Source organism: Ranitomeya variabilis, chromosome 3 (assembly GCF_051348905.1).
Source record: "Ranitomeya variabilis isolate aRanVar5 chromosome 3, aRanVar5.hap1, whole genome shotgun sequence".
NCBI classification, from domain to species: domain Eukaryota; kingdom Metazoa; phylum Chordata; class Amphibia; order Anura; family Dendrobatidae; genus Ranitomeya; species Ranitomeya variabilis.
This window is the reverse complement of record NC_135234.1, coordinates 784,083,934-784,098,392: the sequence shown is the minus strand read 5'-3', so window position 1 is coordinate 784,098,392 and position 14,459 is coordinate 784,083,934. Positions and strand designations below refer to the sequence as shown.

General features: G+C 52.0%; 1 protein-coding gene across 1 annotated transcript in view; it reads right to left on the bottom strand.

The window, feature by feature from the left end:
• The window catches only part of DNHD1 (dynein heavy chain domain 1), a 458,413-nt gene that overhangs the window by 239,686 nt on the left and 204,268 nt on the right, over nucleotides 1-14,459 (bottom strand). Inside the window, exons 18-19 of the mRNA XM_077299004.1 lie at nucleotides 5,285-5,501; nucleotides 5,005-5,130 (exon numbers count right to left, since the gene is read on the bottom strand). Of these exons, the coding sequence (XP_077155119.1) occupies nucleotides 5,005-5,130; nucleotides 5,285-5,501 (343 nt within the window). The remainder of the gene's footprint in view (nucleotides 1-5,004; nucleotides 5,131-5,284; nucleotides 5,502-14,459) is intronic.

Genomic DNA, 14,459 nt, shown 5'->3' with positions numbered 1-14,459 from the left:
CCAGAGGACCCATTTAAGCAGCGTCGGTCGCCCCTGACCGAGAACCACAGGTGGCGTCGCGAACTTTCATTATTTCCACAACCCCATTAAAGACCGTTCCTTTTACTTGGGCTCCCCGGGCCACAGACCGGGTCGCTGCTACCGTGACCACCCCTTTAATTGCGACCGGACCCGGTACCGAGTACCCCACTGCCCTTACGGGTGACTCATAAGCGCTACATGTCTACTTATCACCTGAGGAAAATGGCAGCAAGTGCTCCACGTCCTCTTGTCACCTGAGGAACATGGCAGCAGTCACCCCATTTCCTCTTATCACTTGAGGAACATGGCAGCAGCTGATCCACATCCTCCTATCACAGGAGGAACATGGTGGAACGCACTCCATGTCCTTTTATCACCTGAGGAACATAGCAGCAGGTGCTCCACGTCCTCTTAACACCTGAGGAACATGGTGGCTGAAGCTCCTCATGCTCCTATCACTGGAGGAACCAGGTGGCATATGCTCCACGTCCGCTAACACCTGAGGAGCATGGTGGCTGAAGCTCCTCATGCTCCTATCACTGGAGGAACCAGGTGGCAGGTGCTCCATGTCCTCTTAACTGAGGAAAATGACATTAGGCACTCCACATGCTCTTACCACCCGAGGAACATGGCAGCAGGCACACCACGTTTTCCTATCACCAGAGGTACACAGCGGCAAAGGCTCCACATCCTCCTGGCACCGGAGGAACATGGCAGCAGGCACTGCACGTCCTTTTACAGTTGTGCTCAAAAGTTTACATACCCCGGCAGAATTTTTGCTTTCTTGGCCTTTTTTCAGAGAATATGAATGATAACACCAAAACTTTTTCTCCACTCATGGTTAGTGGTTGGGTGAAGCCATTTATTGCCAGACTTCTGTGTTTTCTCTTTTTAAATCATAATGACAACCCAAAACATCCAAATGACCCTGATCTAAAGTTCACATAACCTTTTTGCCAAGAAGAGTGGTCAGCTTTACCATCTGAGAAAGTAAAGACCCTCATCCACAACTACCACAAAAGACTTCAAGCTGTCATTGATGTTAGAGGGGACAATACACGCTATTAAGAAATGAGGTATGTGAACTTCTGATCAGGGTCATTTGGACGTTTTCGGTTGTCATTATGATTTAAAAAGAGAAAACACAGTAGAGACAATAAATGGCTTCACCCAACCACTAACCATGACTGGAGGAAAAGGTTTGGTGTTATCATTCATATGCTCTGAAAAAAGGGCCAAGAAAGAAAAAACTCTGCTGGGCTATGTAAACTTTTGAGCACAACTGTATCAGCTGTGGAACATGGCAGCAGGTGCTCAACATCCTCTTATCACCTGAGGAATATATCAGCAGCCGCTCAATGCCAAATTATCACCTGAGGAATATGGCAGAAGGTGCTCAATGTCATCTTATCTGAGTAACACGGTGGCAGGAGCTCCACGTCCTCTTGTCACCTGAGGAACATGGCAGGAGGCACACCATGTCCTTCTGTTAGATGAGGAACATGGCAGCAGGTGTTTTACACCCTCTTCTTACCTGAGGAACAGGTAATATCTAATCTGTGTCTCCTCCCATTCAGTTTCATCCCATTGCTTCTAGTCTTTCCTTGTGCAAATGAGAATAAAGATGATCCTTCTACAATGTGACGGCCCTTGAGATATTTGTAGACGGCTATTAAATCTCCTCTCAGTCTTCCTTTTTGCAGCTAAACATTCCCAAATCCTGTAACCGTTCCTCATAGGACATGGTTTGCAGACCGGTCACCATTCCGGTCGCTCTTCTCTGAACATGCTCCAGTTTGCTGATGTCTTTTTTAAAATGTGCTGGCCAGAACTGGACACAGTATTCCAGGTGAGGACTGACCAGAGAGGAGTAGATCTAGACTCTATGCTTCTGTTAATACACCCTAGAACTGTATTTGCCTTTTTTGCTGCTGCATCACACTGCTGACTCATTGTTGTGAATTCTGCTCTTGGGCTCCCTCCGGTGGTTGTTGGTGGTAGTGCAGTTGTCTTGGGGTTGTAATCCGGGCAGGTGTTTTTGCTGATTGCAGCTCTATTAGGTATTTAGGTGTGCAGGATCCATGAGTCTGTGCCAGTTGTCCATTGTTTCTTGGAGGGATTGCATCTCTCTCTGGCTCCTCATGCCCTGCTGCCAATTCATCTAAGATAAGTGTCTGGTTTTTGTCTCTGTGCACACATGCAGTGTGCTTTGCAATTCAGTGCAATTTATTGTGTTTTTGTCCAGCTTAGACTTTGTTTGGATTTTTCAGTCATGCTGGATTCTCAGGAGATGCAGATATACTTGCTATGTCTTTAGTTAGATGTGGAATATTTGTATTATCTGCTGTGGATATTTTTAGGATTTTAATACTGACCACTTAGAATTCTGTCCTATCCTTTTCTATTTAGCTAGAGTGGCCTCTTTTGCTAAATCCTGTTTTTCTGCCTGCGTGTGTCTTTCCTCTTATACTCACAGTCAATATTTGTGGGGGGCTGCCTATCCTTTGGGGTTCTGCTCTGAGGCAAGATAGAATTCCCATTTCCATCTATAGGGGTATTTAGTCCTCCGGCTGTGTCGAGGTGTCTAGGACATGTTAGGTACATCCCACGGCTACTTCTAGTTGCGGTGTTAGTTTAGGGTTTGCGGTCAGTACAGGTACCACCTACTCCTGAGAAAGTCTCTCATGTGGCTCCAAGGTCACCAGATCATAACACTCATGTCATGTCTGTGATGTATTAGTATACCCAAGTATTTTTCACACATGCTGTTGCTTAGTTCTATTCCTCCCATTCTATAGATGTAATTTTTGTTTTTCTTGCCCAGATATAGAATCTTGCATTTTTCCCTGTTAAGTACTAGTCTATTAGTCACTGCCCATTGTTCAGGCTTATCTAGATCCTTCTGAATCCTTTGTCTTCTCTAGTGTTAGCTATCCCTCCTAGTTTTACGTCATCTGCAAATTTGATTAATTTACCTTCAGTTCCCTTATCTAGATCACTTATAAAAATGTTGAACAACACTGGGGCCAGGACAGAGCCTTGTGGTACCCCACTTGTAACACTGGGGCTAGGACAGAGCCTTGTGGTACCCCACTTGTAACACTGGGGCCAGGACAGAGCCTTGTGGTCCCCACTTGTAACACTGGGGCTAGGACAGAGCCTTGTGGTACCCCACTTGTAACACTGGGGCCAGGACAGATCCTTGTGGTACCTCACTTGTAACACTGGGGCTAGGACAGAGCCTTGTGGTACCCCACTTGTAACACTGGGGCCAGGACAGAGCCTTGTGCTACCCCACTTGTAACACTGGGGCCAGGACAGAGCCTTGTGGTCCCCACTTGTAACACTGGGGCCAGGACAGAGCCTTGTGGTCCCCACTTGTAACACTGGGGCTAGGACAGAGCCTTGTGGTACCCCACTTGTAACACTGGGGCCAGGACAGAGCCTTGTGGTCCCCACTTGTAACACTGGGGCTAGGACAGAGCCTTGTGGTACCCCACTTGTAACACTGGGGCCAGGACAGAGCCTTGTGGTACCCCACTTGTAACACTGGGGCCAGGACAGAGCCTTGTGGTCCCCACTTGTAACACTGGGGCCAGGACAGAGCCTTGTGGTACCCCACTTGTAACACTGGGGCTAGGACAGAGCCTTGTGGTCCCCACTTGTAACACTGGGGCCAGGACAGATCCTTGTGGTACCTCACTTGTAACACTGGGGCTAGGACAGAGCCTTGTGGTACCCCACTTGTAACACTGGGGCCAGGACAGAGCCTTGTGGTACCCCACTTGTAACACTGGGGCCAGGACAGAGCCTTGTGGTCCCCACTTGTAACACTGGGGCCAGGACAGATCCTTGTGGTACCTCACTTGTAACACTGGGGCCAGGACAGAGCCTTGTGGTCCCCACTTGTAACACTGGGGCCAGGACAGAGCCTTGTGGTCCCCACTTGTAACACTGGGGCTAGGACAGAGCCTTGTGGTACCCCACTTGTAACACTGGGGCTAGGACAGAGCCTTGTGGTCCCCACTTGTAACACTGGGGCCAGGACAGATCCTTGTGGTACCTCACTTGTAACACTGGGGCTAGGACAGAGCCTTGTGGTACCCCACTTGTAACACTGGGGCCAGGACAGAGCCTTGTGGTACCCCACTTGTAACACGGGGGCCAGGACAGAGCCTTGTGGTCCCCACTTGTAACACTGGGGCCAGGACAGAGCCTTGTGGTACCCCACTTGTAACACGGGGGCCAGGACAGAGCCTTGTGGTCCCCACTTGTAACACTGGGGCCAGGACAGAGCCTTGTGGTACCCCTCTTGTAACACTGGGGCCAGGACAGAGCCTTGTGGTCCCCACTTGTAACACTGGGGCCAGGACAGAGCCTTGTGGTACCCCTCTTGTAACACTGGGGCTAGGACAGAGCTTTGTGTGGTCCCCACTTGAAACACTTTTCCAATTGGATGTGCAACCATTTATCACCACTCTTTTGAATACTATCGTTGATGTCCTCTTATCACCTAAGGAACATGGCAGCAGGTGCTCCACGATTTCTTATCACTTGAGAAACATGGCAGCAGGCGCTTCTCATCCTCCTATCACCTGTGGAACATGGCAGCAGGCGTTCATGTCCTCCAATTACCTGAGGAACATGGCAGCAGGCGCTCCACGTCCTCCTATCACCTGAGGAACATGGCAGCAGACGCTTTATGTCCTTCAATCACCTGAGGAACATGGCAGCAGACGCTTCATGTCCTCCTATCACCTGAGGAACATGGCAGCAGAAGCTCCACGTCCTCCTATCACCTGAGGAACATGGCAGCAGGCGCTTCATGTCCTCCTATCACCTGAGGAACATGGCAGCAGGCGCTTCATGTCCTCCTATCACCTGAAGAACATGGCAGCAGGCGCTTCATGTCCTCCTATCACCTGAGGCACATGGCAGAAGGAGATGATGTTTCATCTGATGACGCTGTCATATTATTTTTACCAAGGCTGTAAAGTTTTTGGATCCATTCGGAGATTTCGTCTTGCTGAACGGCAGAATATGGAGAGTTTCTGATGGCCTGAAGAGACAGCAGACTGTCATCAATGAGACTGCAGAGAGATCGCCAGTCTAGAGGAGAGAAGAGATGCCAGAGATGATGATGCTTCACCATTAAACGTAGCGGAGGAATTTCAGGTCATATAACAGAGGAGAAGATGTAAGGTGCCAGAGTACATAGAAATGTGATGTAGAGGGGTATAGCGCTGCGGTCGTGTCCTCTCACCGGTCAGGAGGAAGGTGCCGCTGTCCCGGCTGCTGTGCCCTTTGGCACGGTCCCTGAATTTGCCGCTCATTGGCCTCTTGGACGCGTCCGATGCAGGATCTTCTCTGGAGTCACAAAGGAAAAATCTGACAAGACGGAAATGTCTCTGTCTCCAGAACGTCTGAATCTTCTGAAATTCCTGCAAGATGGAGAATTCTGCACGAGCCCCGAGCAGCACCTGACAGAAGAGAACGTTACTGTGAGACCGGACACACCGAGTGCAGCTCTGGAGGTGACTGTAAGGTAAGACACGATGTAACGGCAGAATAGTGAGTGCAGCTCTGGAGGTGACTGGAGGATAAGACATGATGTGACCGTAAAATAGTGAGTGCAGCTCTGGAGGTGACTGGAAGATAATAGATGATGTGTTAGCAGAATAGTGAGTGCAGCTCTGGAGGTGACTGGAGGATAAGACATGATGTGACCGTAGAATAGTGAGTGCAGCTCTGGAGGTGACTGGAGGATAATAGATGATGTGTTAGCAGAATAGTGAGTGCAGCTCTGGAGGATAAGATATGATGTATTAGCAGAATAGGAGTGCAGCTCTGGAGGTGACTGGAGGACAGGTGCCCACAATCAGTCACACCCTGCTAGGAGCAGCACCTGTCTTGTGAGCTCCAGGACTTCCAGCAGGAGGCCCAGAGTCGGCCTCTCTTCTCCCCAGGGAGAGGCAGGCTTCCTGGGAGGCCGGCATGGCTTCCCAGGCTTCTGTTCCCCGGTCTGTGCCGGCGGGGGACAGAGAGCAGCAGCAGCAACCGGCCCAAGAGGGACTGAGGAGGTCAGGAAGGGTGAAGAAAACCTTACCCACCTACTCCAACCCTGAGACGGCTCATCGTCCGCCCAGAGAGGGAGACATGGGCACCCCAGGCCCCAGGAAGGAGAGCCCAGGAACATCCTGGGGGGAGAGGAGCTCCGGAGAGTCCACGAGTACCTTCTCCTCCCGAGTGGTCGCCATGCTACGTGAGTACGAGGACGCCGGCAAAGCACTGACCGGGCTGAAGGAGGAGCTGAGGGTGGCACGGATCCTGAACACCCGAGCCTCTAGCAAGGAGAAACCCGTGACCTCCCAGAGGTTCAGAGCCCTCAGAGATGAGGTGGCCCGGTTAGTGCTCCTCCGGGAGGGGATTGAGAAAAGCGCAGGTCCCTTCCTGGAGAGGTTTAAGAACCAGCGGCGGTTCTCAGAAATGAAGGGGTTAAATACCTCAGGAGAGCCGCCAGCCGGCGTCCTAAGCGACGAGGAGGAGGACGACGACGTGGCTGTGACTGGAGTCCTACAAGCTGGAACCAGCCGGGAGAGTGAGTCGCAGAGCCGACAACAGGGAAGCGGCCTCCCGGCACGGCAGAGGACTCCGACAGCACAGGCTGGAGTGTCAGCGGAGGAAGAGGAGGAGGGCGGTCTGCTACAGGAGATCCGACAGCTGGAGTCTCCAGTGAACCTGGACCGCTTCTCCTTTGGTGAGGACGAGCCAGCAGAGGAAACCCAGAAGAGGAAGAAGACAACGAAGGAGACCGCACGGGAGGTGGTGAGTTACAGATATGTACTGATGGATGATGTTACACCTACCACCTCCTGTGTAAACCCCACCAAACCTAAAGGCACGGGCTCTGCAGTGGGTCCGGGGCATAGGCAAGGTGGGGAGAGGAGGAGGACGTCCGGCGGTGCTGCCGTCTGTGCGGGGAACAGTGCAGGGGGCGAGGCTGTGGAGGTACTCACGGCGCCGGACATAGGGGACCCCGAGGAGTTTCCCTCTCTGCCCTCTGCGGCTAAGCCGGTTATCACCGGGGCTGAGGTGGGTGAGGGGGATGTCCACGCCGTTGCGAAAGGGGGACGGTGTGGGCAGACTCCATCCCTGCTCGCTACGGCTGGGCCGGCCGACGCCGGGGCTGTGGGGGGCAGGTCCGAGAAACTTGCTGCGGTGAAAGGGGGGCGCACTGTTGTGACAGGGGCGCAGTGCGCCTCAACAGAGAAGAGGCACGCGGCTGCAATAGGGGAGCAGCGAGTCCAAAAAGGAAAAAAAAAGCAGGAAACATCATCTGCAGGGAACACTGGGCGCCCTGCTGCAACGGGAGGACAGAGTGCTCCAGCACCCAAATGTGACACCGGGACCCCGAAGGCTGTGGGTGCGGGGCAAGCGGCGCCCCCCAACAAGCAGCGGGCCCAGAATAATAAAATACAAACTGCTGCAGTAGGGGGGCAAGGTGCTCCAGAGACACAACAAAACACCAATGAAGGGAAAACGGGTGTGGTGCTGCACCCCTCCCCCGGTCCAGCAGGTGTGAGTGCAAAGAAGCCAGACACAAGTGAGGAGAAAATGGATGTTACTGTGGAAGGTGCAGAGAACACTGGGACAAATGGTGGTGAGAATACTGGTAATAAAGTGATGGGATGTGGTGAGGGGAATGATGGGAGTAGTGGTGGAGTGAATGGTGGGAGTAGTGGTGGAGTGAATGGTGGGAATAGTGGTGGAATGAATGATGGGAGCAGTGGTGGAGTAAATGGTGGGAGTAGTGATGTTGCAAATGATGGGAATAGTGGTGGTGGTGGAGTGAATGAGGAGAACATTACTGGTGTTGGTGGAGGGGAAGCAGGTAGTGGTCCCGCTGCCTCCCCAGCGGTGGCGGGGTCTTCAGCCCCAAGCTATTCAGGAGCTGTCACTGCTGGGGGTAGTAGTGCGCCCTTGTCTGGTGACCCTGAGGAAGGTGACTTGCAACAGCGCTTCCTGGACGCCCTGAGGAAAGGGGAGAGTTCTATCAATGTAGAGGGGAGGGAGGTTGATCTGTCTTTCTGGATAGAGAGACACGGTCTTTCCGCCTTCCGAGATAGAGGGGCAGAGACTGTCTGGTCTCTGCCGACACCGGGGCAGAGGAGTAACCGTAGGAACGTGGCCCGTCTCCAGTGGGTAAGCAAGGATGCCTGTCCTGATCGGTCAAAGGTTGCTGAGCTCCTGCTGGGGATGGGCTTCGTGGCATATGACATCTTCGCCTTGATCCATCCCTATGGGACCTCCTACTTCGATGTCAGCTTCGTGAGGCCGGAGGGCCTTGAGCTTTTCTGGTCTCGCCATGAGCTGGCTCGGGGTCGCCCCGAATGGCAGGGTTTCCTCGCTGAAGCAATATCCCGCCAGAACTCGGTCAGGAAGGTGACCGTTTTGACCAGTAACGAGTCACTTTCCTGTGTCGACATCTCCACCTGGGTTGGACGATATGGCGACATCATCGGTATTCCCGAGAAGACCCTCGATGAGCATGGTATCTGGTCAGGAGCCTGGACCTTCATGGTGAAATTGAAGGTTTCAGGAAACACCGTTACCCATATCCCTTCCTCAACATTTTTGGGGAGGGACAGGATCTTGATTTTCTACCGGGGGCAGCCTAAGGTCTGTCACAGGTGCGGCAGCCCTACACACTTCAGTGCGCAGTGTACCACCCAGAAATGCGCACTGTGTGGGGACCTCGGCCATCTCGCTGCTACCTGTGGCAGAATTAGGTGTAACCTGTGTGGTGACCTCGGTCACCCGTTCAGTCGCTGTCCGCGTTCCTTTGCCAATGCGGTCCTGAAAGCGGCGAGTGCGGGACAGGCGAAAGCCGGGACTAATCTCGCCGGTGAAGGGACCAACAGAGGCGGAGGAGGCAGGGAACCGGTGAGGAGCAGGCTGCCGCCATCCAATATCAGGCGGCAGCAGCAGCGCCGTGGGAACAGGGGGCAGGGAGTAATGACCCTAAACTCTGACCCGGGTGCTTCACTTGCAGCTGAGGATCCTAAAGACGGCGAATTGAGCGAGGAAGTCAAGAGACTTGAAAGGGAGGAGCAAAAGGACGCCATGTCTGCCCAGGAACCTTCATCCGGTGACAGTCTGGATGAGGGAGATGGGGAGTGGTCACAGCAAAAGAAAAAGGGTAACAGGAAAACAACTAAGGAAAAGAGGGGGTCCGGGCCTCGAGCCTCCTCCTTGGAGTGCGACCCCTCTGACTCCGTAGCCCTGATCCAGGTGCCATTGGAAGGTCCAGCCGCCCCCCCTCTGGTGGATCTCTCTAACCGGTTCCGGGCCCTCCAGGACTCCCCTCCAGAGGGGGGCGATGGGGACCCGGGGCCGGAGGTTGCGGACAAGGTTGTTGGGGCTCAGGAGGTCGCTGGGTCTTCTTCTCAGGGGGCAAATACAAAGCCTTCTGGGGGGGGGACTACCGCAGGACCACCAGACAAGGGCCAGAGTGTATGTAAGGAGAGAATGGATGAGTCTGTTTGTCTTAAGCGCACTAAAAACTCATCATTGTCAGAGGAAGAGGGTGAAACTGTTGGGGGTGGGAAGAAAAAGGCTATCTAATTCAATCAATCATGATGGCGGCACCCACCCCATTGACGCTGGCAACCATTAATGTTGCCAGCATAAAGTCAGATGTGGCAAGGTACACAGCCTTTCATTTTCTCGGCCAACTTGACGCCGACATTTTGTTTTTGCAGGAGACCAGGTTGACCGACCTATCAACCATGCATAAAGCAAGGCGGGAGTGGAGGCACGGGCCCTCCTACTGGTCTCTTGCGGCCGAGCCGTATAGTGGGGTGGCGGTCCTTTTTAAGACCGCAGCGGTTGAATGCAGACGATTGATCGAGTTAGAAATGGGGAGATGCTTGATCCTAGATGTCTCCATTGGGGGACAGGAGCTTCGGCTCATTAACATCTACGGTCCCCAGTCCAAGTGGGACCGCAAGTGTCTCTTCATGAAGATCAAACCTTTCTTATTTTCGAGTCGGCAGGTGGTCTTTGGAGGGGATTTCAACAACGTCACGAGACCCTGTGATAGAGGAGGTTCCGGAGACCGGCTGGCTTACGATTGCGTCGCGCTAAATAGGATAGTAAGTGAGGCACGCCTGGTGGATGTCCACATCCGGCACGACACAGGCCACGCGGGGTTCACTTTTTTTAGAGGTAGTCAGTTCAGGTCTAGGTTAGACAGGTTTTATTTGAAGGAGGATGCCGTCTCCTCGCCGTTGTCGGTTGTGGAGGTGGAGTTCTCCGATCACTGTTTGATTATGTTTTCTCTGAGCGTTACAGAGACTCCTCGGATGGGAAGAGGTTATTGGAAGCTGAATTCGTCACTCCTTGAGGAAGAAGCTGTAAGACGGTCCTTTGAGGAATTTCTTCAGAGCCAGGTACCGCTGCTGGGCCTAAGTAACACTAAGTCTGAGTGGTGGGAGATGTTCAAACATCGGGTGGCGAGATTCTTCCGGCAACTCTCGAACCTCAGAAGCCTGAACAGGGATCGCCTGTATCAGAGCCTGAGGAGGAAACTCGAGCAACTTGTCTCGACTGGGGGTAGCCGCGAGGCGATCTCCAGTGTGAAATCCTTGCTAAAGAGGTGTCAGTACGATAGGCACGCATCTTTGGTTTTTGAGAGGGATTACGGGAAGTACTACTCGCCCGACCCCTACAGAAGCTGCAAGATGTCAGTGAATAGTAAGATAGTGACTGGGCTGATGGACAGTACGGGATCCCTGAGAAGGTCCAGATCAGGGATCTTGGAGGTCGTCAGTTCATACTACTCGCACCTCTTGGGAAGGAAGGAACTGGATCGTGACAGGATGTTGGCTTTCCTGGCTGAAGCTGTTCCTGAGCCAGGGGCTGACCTCTCGCTGGGCGGTTTGGCAGAAGCGATCAAAGAAGAGGAAGTGAGACTGGCGATCGATGGGCTCCGGCCCAAAAAATCGCCAGGTCCGGATGGCTTAACATCCGAGTTCTTTAAGACCTTTAGGGACTCCTTGGTCCCCCTCTTGACTCAGGTGTTTAATGAGTGTCTCTCCTCGGGCACTCTGCCGAGATCATTAAGGAGGTCGGCTTTGATCATTTTGTCAAAGGGTAAGGACCCGTCACGCATTGAGAATTGGCGTCCCATATCACTTCTCAATGTGGACAGGAAGGTTTTGGCTAAGATACTCTTCAATAGGCTGGTGAAGTTTGCACCGCGGCTCCTTTTGGAGGCCCAGCACTGTTGCGTTCCTGGCCGTAGCACTTTCAGTGCTGTTCTGGGTGTCCGAGAGGCCGTGGAGCGGGGCAGGGCGGGCCTTTGGAAGGGGTTCTTGCTGACCCTGGATCAGGCAAAAGCCTTTGATCGGGTCGACCACGAGTACCTCTGGTCCACTCTTTTGAGGTATGGTCTGCCTGGAGGGTTTGTGGACTGGCTTAAGACCTTGTACGCAGGGGCTGAGACTTTCCCTCTGGTAAACGGGTGGATTGGACAACCTTTCGGGGTGGGATCTGGTGTCCGCCAGGGCTGCCCTCTTAGCCCTTTGCTTTACGCGTTTGCGATCGATCCCTTCCTCAGAAGGGTTGATTGTGGACCGTTGGCGGGGGTGAGGATGGGCGGGTTGGCGCCAGAGGCTATCCTGAGGGTAGTGGCCTACGCGGACGACGTTACTGTCTTTGTTTCTTCGCAAGAGGAGGCGATGGTGGTGATGTCAGAAGTGGAGAGCTACTCGGAGGTATCCGGGTCCAAGGTCAACCAGGACAAGTGTGAGAGTCTCTGGCTGGGAGGCGGGGATCCCGCGTTTGATCTTCCGGACACCCTCCCCGAACCCCAAGAACATGCCAAAGTCCTAGGCATCGAATTTGGCCAGGGTGATTACCCCACGAAAAACTGGGAAGGCAGAATCAAGGGTGTCGCCCAAAAAGTGGACCAATGGAAGGGTTGGTCTTTGACCCTGAGGGAAAGGGTTGACCTGTGCAAAGCTTTCCTGCTCCCCTTGTTAATCTACCTGGGCAGCGTCTGTGTCTTGCCGGAGCCCCTTTGGACACGGGTCTACAGTCTGTTCTTCCAGATGTTATGGGGGAATAGACTAAACCTAGTCAAACGGGAGGTCACTTATCGCACGAGGAGACTAGGGGGGTTGAATATGGTAAACCCCGTGGTGTTTCTAGTGAACACCTTTTTGAAAGTTAACGTGGCAAACCTCTGGAAAGAGAGGGCTCCTCCGTGGGTATTCTCCTGCAAAGGATGGTTTCAGCCTTTCTTCCAGGAATGGGAGACAGGGGGAAGATTGAAGGATCTTCGCACACCGCACGGGCATCTCCCGGCTTATGTTACCCCGGTTCTGAAAATGATGCGCCGGTGGGGTCTGGGAATGTGGGAAGTGAGGTCCCTCCCGAGGAAACTCCTCGACATGCGGGTCTTGCTTTCGCATTTTCAGAGACCATTGGTCCTCAGGGACTGCCCGAGTCGGGATCTAGAGGTTGGGTTAAGTTTGCTAAATTCTAGTAGGATCCCCAAGAAGTATTGGGACTTGACTTGGCGCTGCTTCCAAGGTAAGTTGTATGTGAGGGACAATTTGAAGCACAGGAGCTCCGTGGACAGGAATTGTCCCCGTGAGGATTGCGCTACCATGCTGGAAAGCATGGAGCACTTCCTGCTTCATTGTCCCTTTAATACAGAGGTGTACAACAGGGTGGGCGCTTCCATTGGTTGGCCGCGGCTGGCCACTCTGTCCTATGCCGAGTGGGCCTATGGAGCGTTCAGAGACCTCGGGAGAAGGGACCGAGTCACTTTATTCTTAGTCAGCGCAGTGGTCAGGTACTTCACGTGGAACGCACGAGTTTTAGTTACGACGCAGAGTAAAATCCTCCGTGTAGATGAAGTTTGTAGCAGCATCCTAGGTGCCCTGGTGAAGGTGCGTTCTCTGGAGTGCGAAAGACTGGGTGCCCGGAGGGCGGCCCATCTCTGGAGGGGTTTCTCCTTCGGGGTGCCTTAGTCCGTTAGCGCTCCTATATCCTGGTGGTGGGCTGATGTCTTTACACCCTAGATTTTTGTTTTGTATCTCTGTTCCCTGAATAGAAGGTTTGCAGGCATCGAACTTGAGCCTTGGGTGGTGAGTATGTAGGTTGTGTTCTGTGATGTTGGTTTTTGTATATATTGTATATAGTGTATTGTATATATTGTATATAGTGTGTATAATAGAGGGTCTTAGTTAGGTTGGGTGGGGGGATTGGGGGGATCAACGGCGGTGATAAGAGACTGATCTGGCCTGGCCCAGGCCCCGCCTGGGGAAAAACTTTGGGGCCTGATCCTAGCTCGGATAATTCCTGAACTTTGTGGCCAGAGCTGGATCAGGGGTGGCGGGATAGTTAGAGTAGGTGTGTGTTTATAAGTATATAAAAAAAAAAAAAAAAAAAAAAAAAAAATTTAAAAAAAATAATAATAATAATAATAATAAAAAAAAAAAAAAAAATTTTGTACACTGTATTGTATTTAGGTTTGTTGTAGGGTGAATGTGGTGGTGTAAGGGGGGGGGCTGTAAGGTAAGGCAGTGGGACCGGTACGGTTTTGTTGTGTTTGCGGTGTTGTAATATGTTCGGTTTAGTATAATGTGTTTATAGTGTATATATTGTATATAATAATGTATATAGGACGGTGTGAATGTAGTTGGGGTTGTATATAGTAGTATGAATGAAGCTGGGCCGGGGGTCTTATATGATTTTATACTATTTATTATGTAAAATTTTTTACAGGGGTATTCATGTAATTATGAGTATTTTGTTTGTTGTCTTTTAGCTTTGCTTTATTTTTATTGGAATTTTTGTTTCCCGGTCCTGATTTGTAGGTCATGAACTTTCTCCATTTTGGTTCCATTTCTGGTTTATTTCTTTGTGATTTTTGTCGTTTGTTGTCGTCTGATTGGAGCTTTGTTCTTATGTTTTGTTCTGTGGTGTTTTATTTGTAATGTATCTTGGTTATTGTCATGTAAAGTATTTTTATTTTATTTAATAAAAGACCTGGAAGATAATAGATGATGTGTTAGCAGAATAGTGAGTGCAGCTCTGGAGGTGACTGGAGGATAAGACATGATGTGACCGTAGAATAGTGAGTGCAGCTCTGGAGGTGACTGGAGGATAATAGATGATGTGTTAGCAGAATAGTGAGTGCAGCTCTGGAGGATAAGATATGATGTATTAGCAGAATAGGAGTGCAGCTCTGGAGGTGACTGGAGGACAGGTGCCCACAATCAGTCACACCCTGCTAGGAGCAGCACCTGTCTTGTGAGCTCCAGGACTTCCAGCAGGAGGCCCAGAGTCGGCCTCTCTTCTCCCCAGGGAGAGGCAGGCTTCCTGGGAGGCCGGCATGGCTTCCCAGGCTTCTGTTCCCCGGTCTG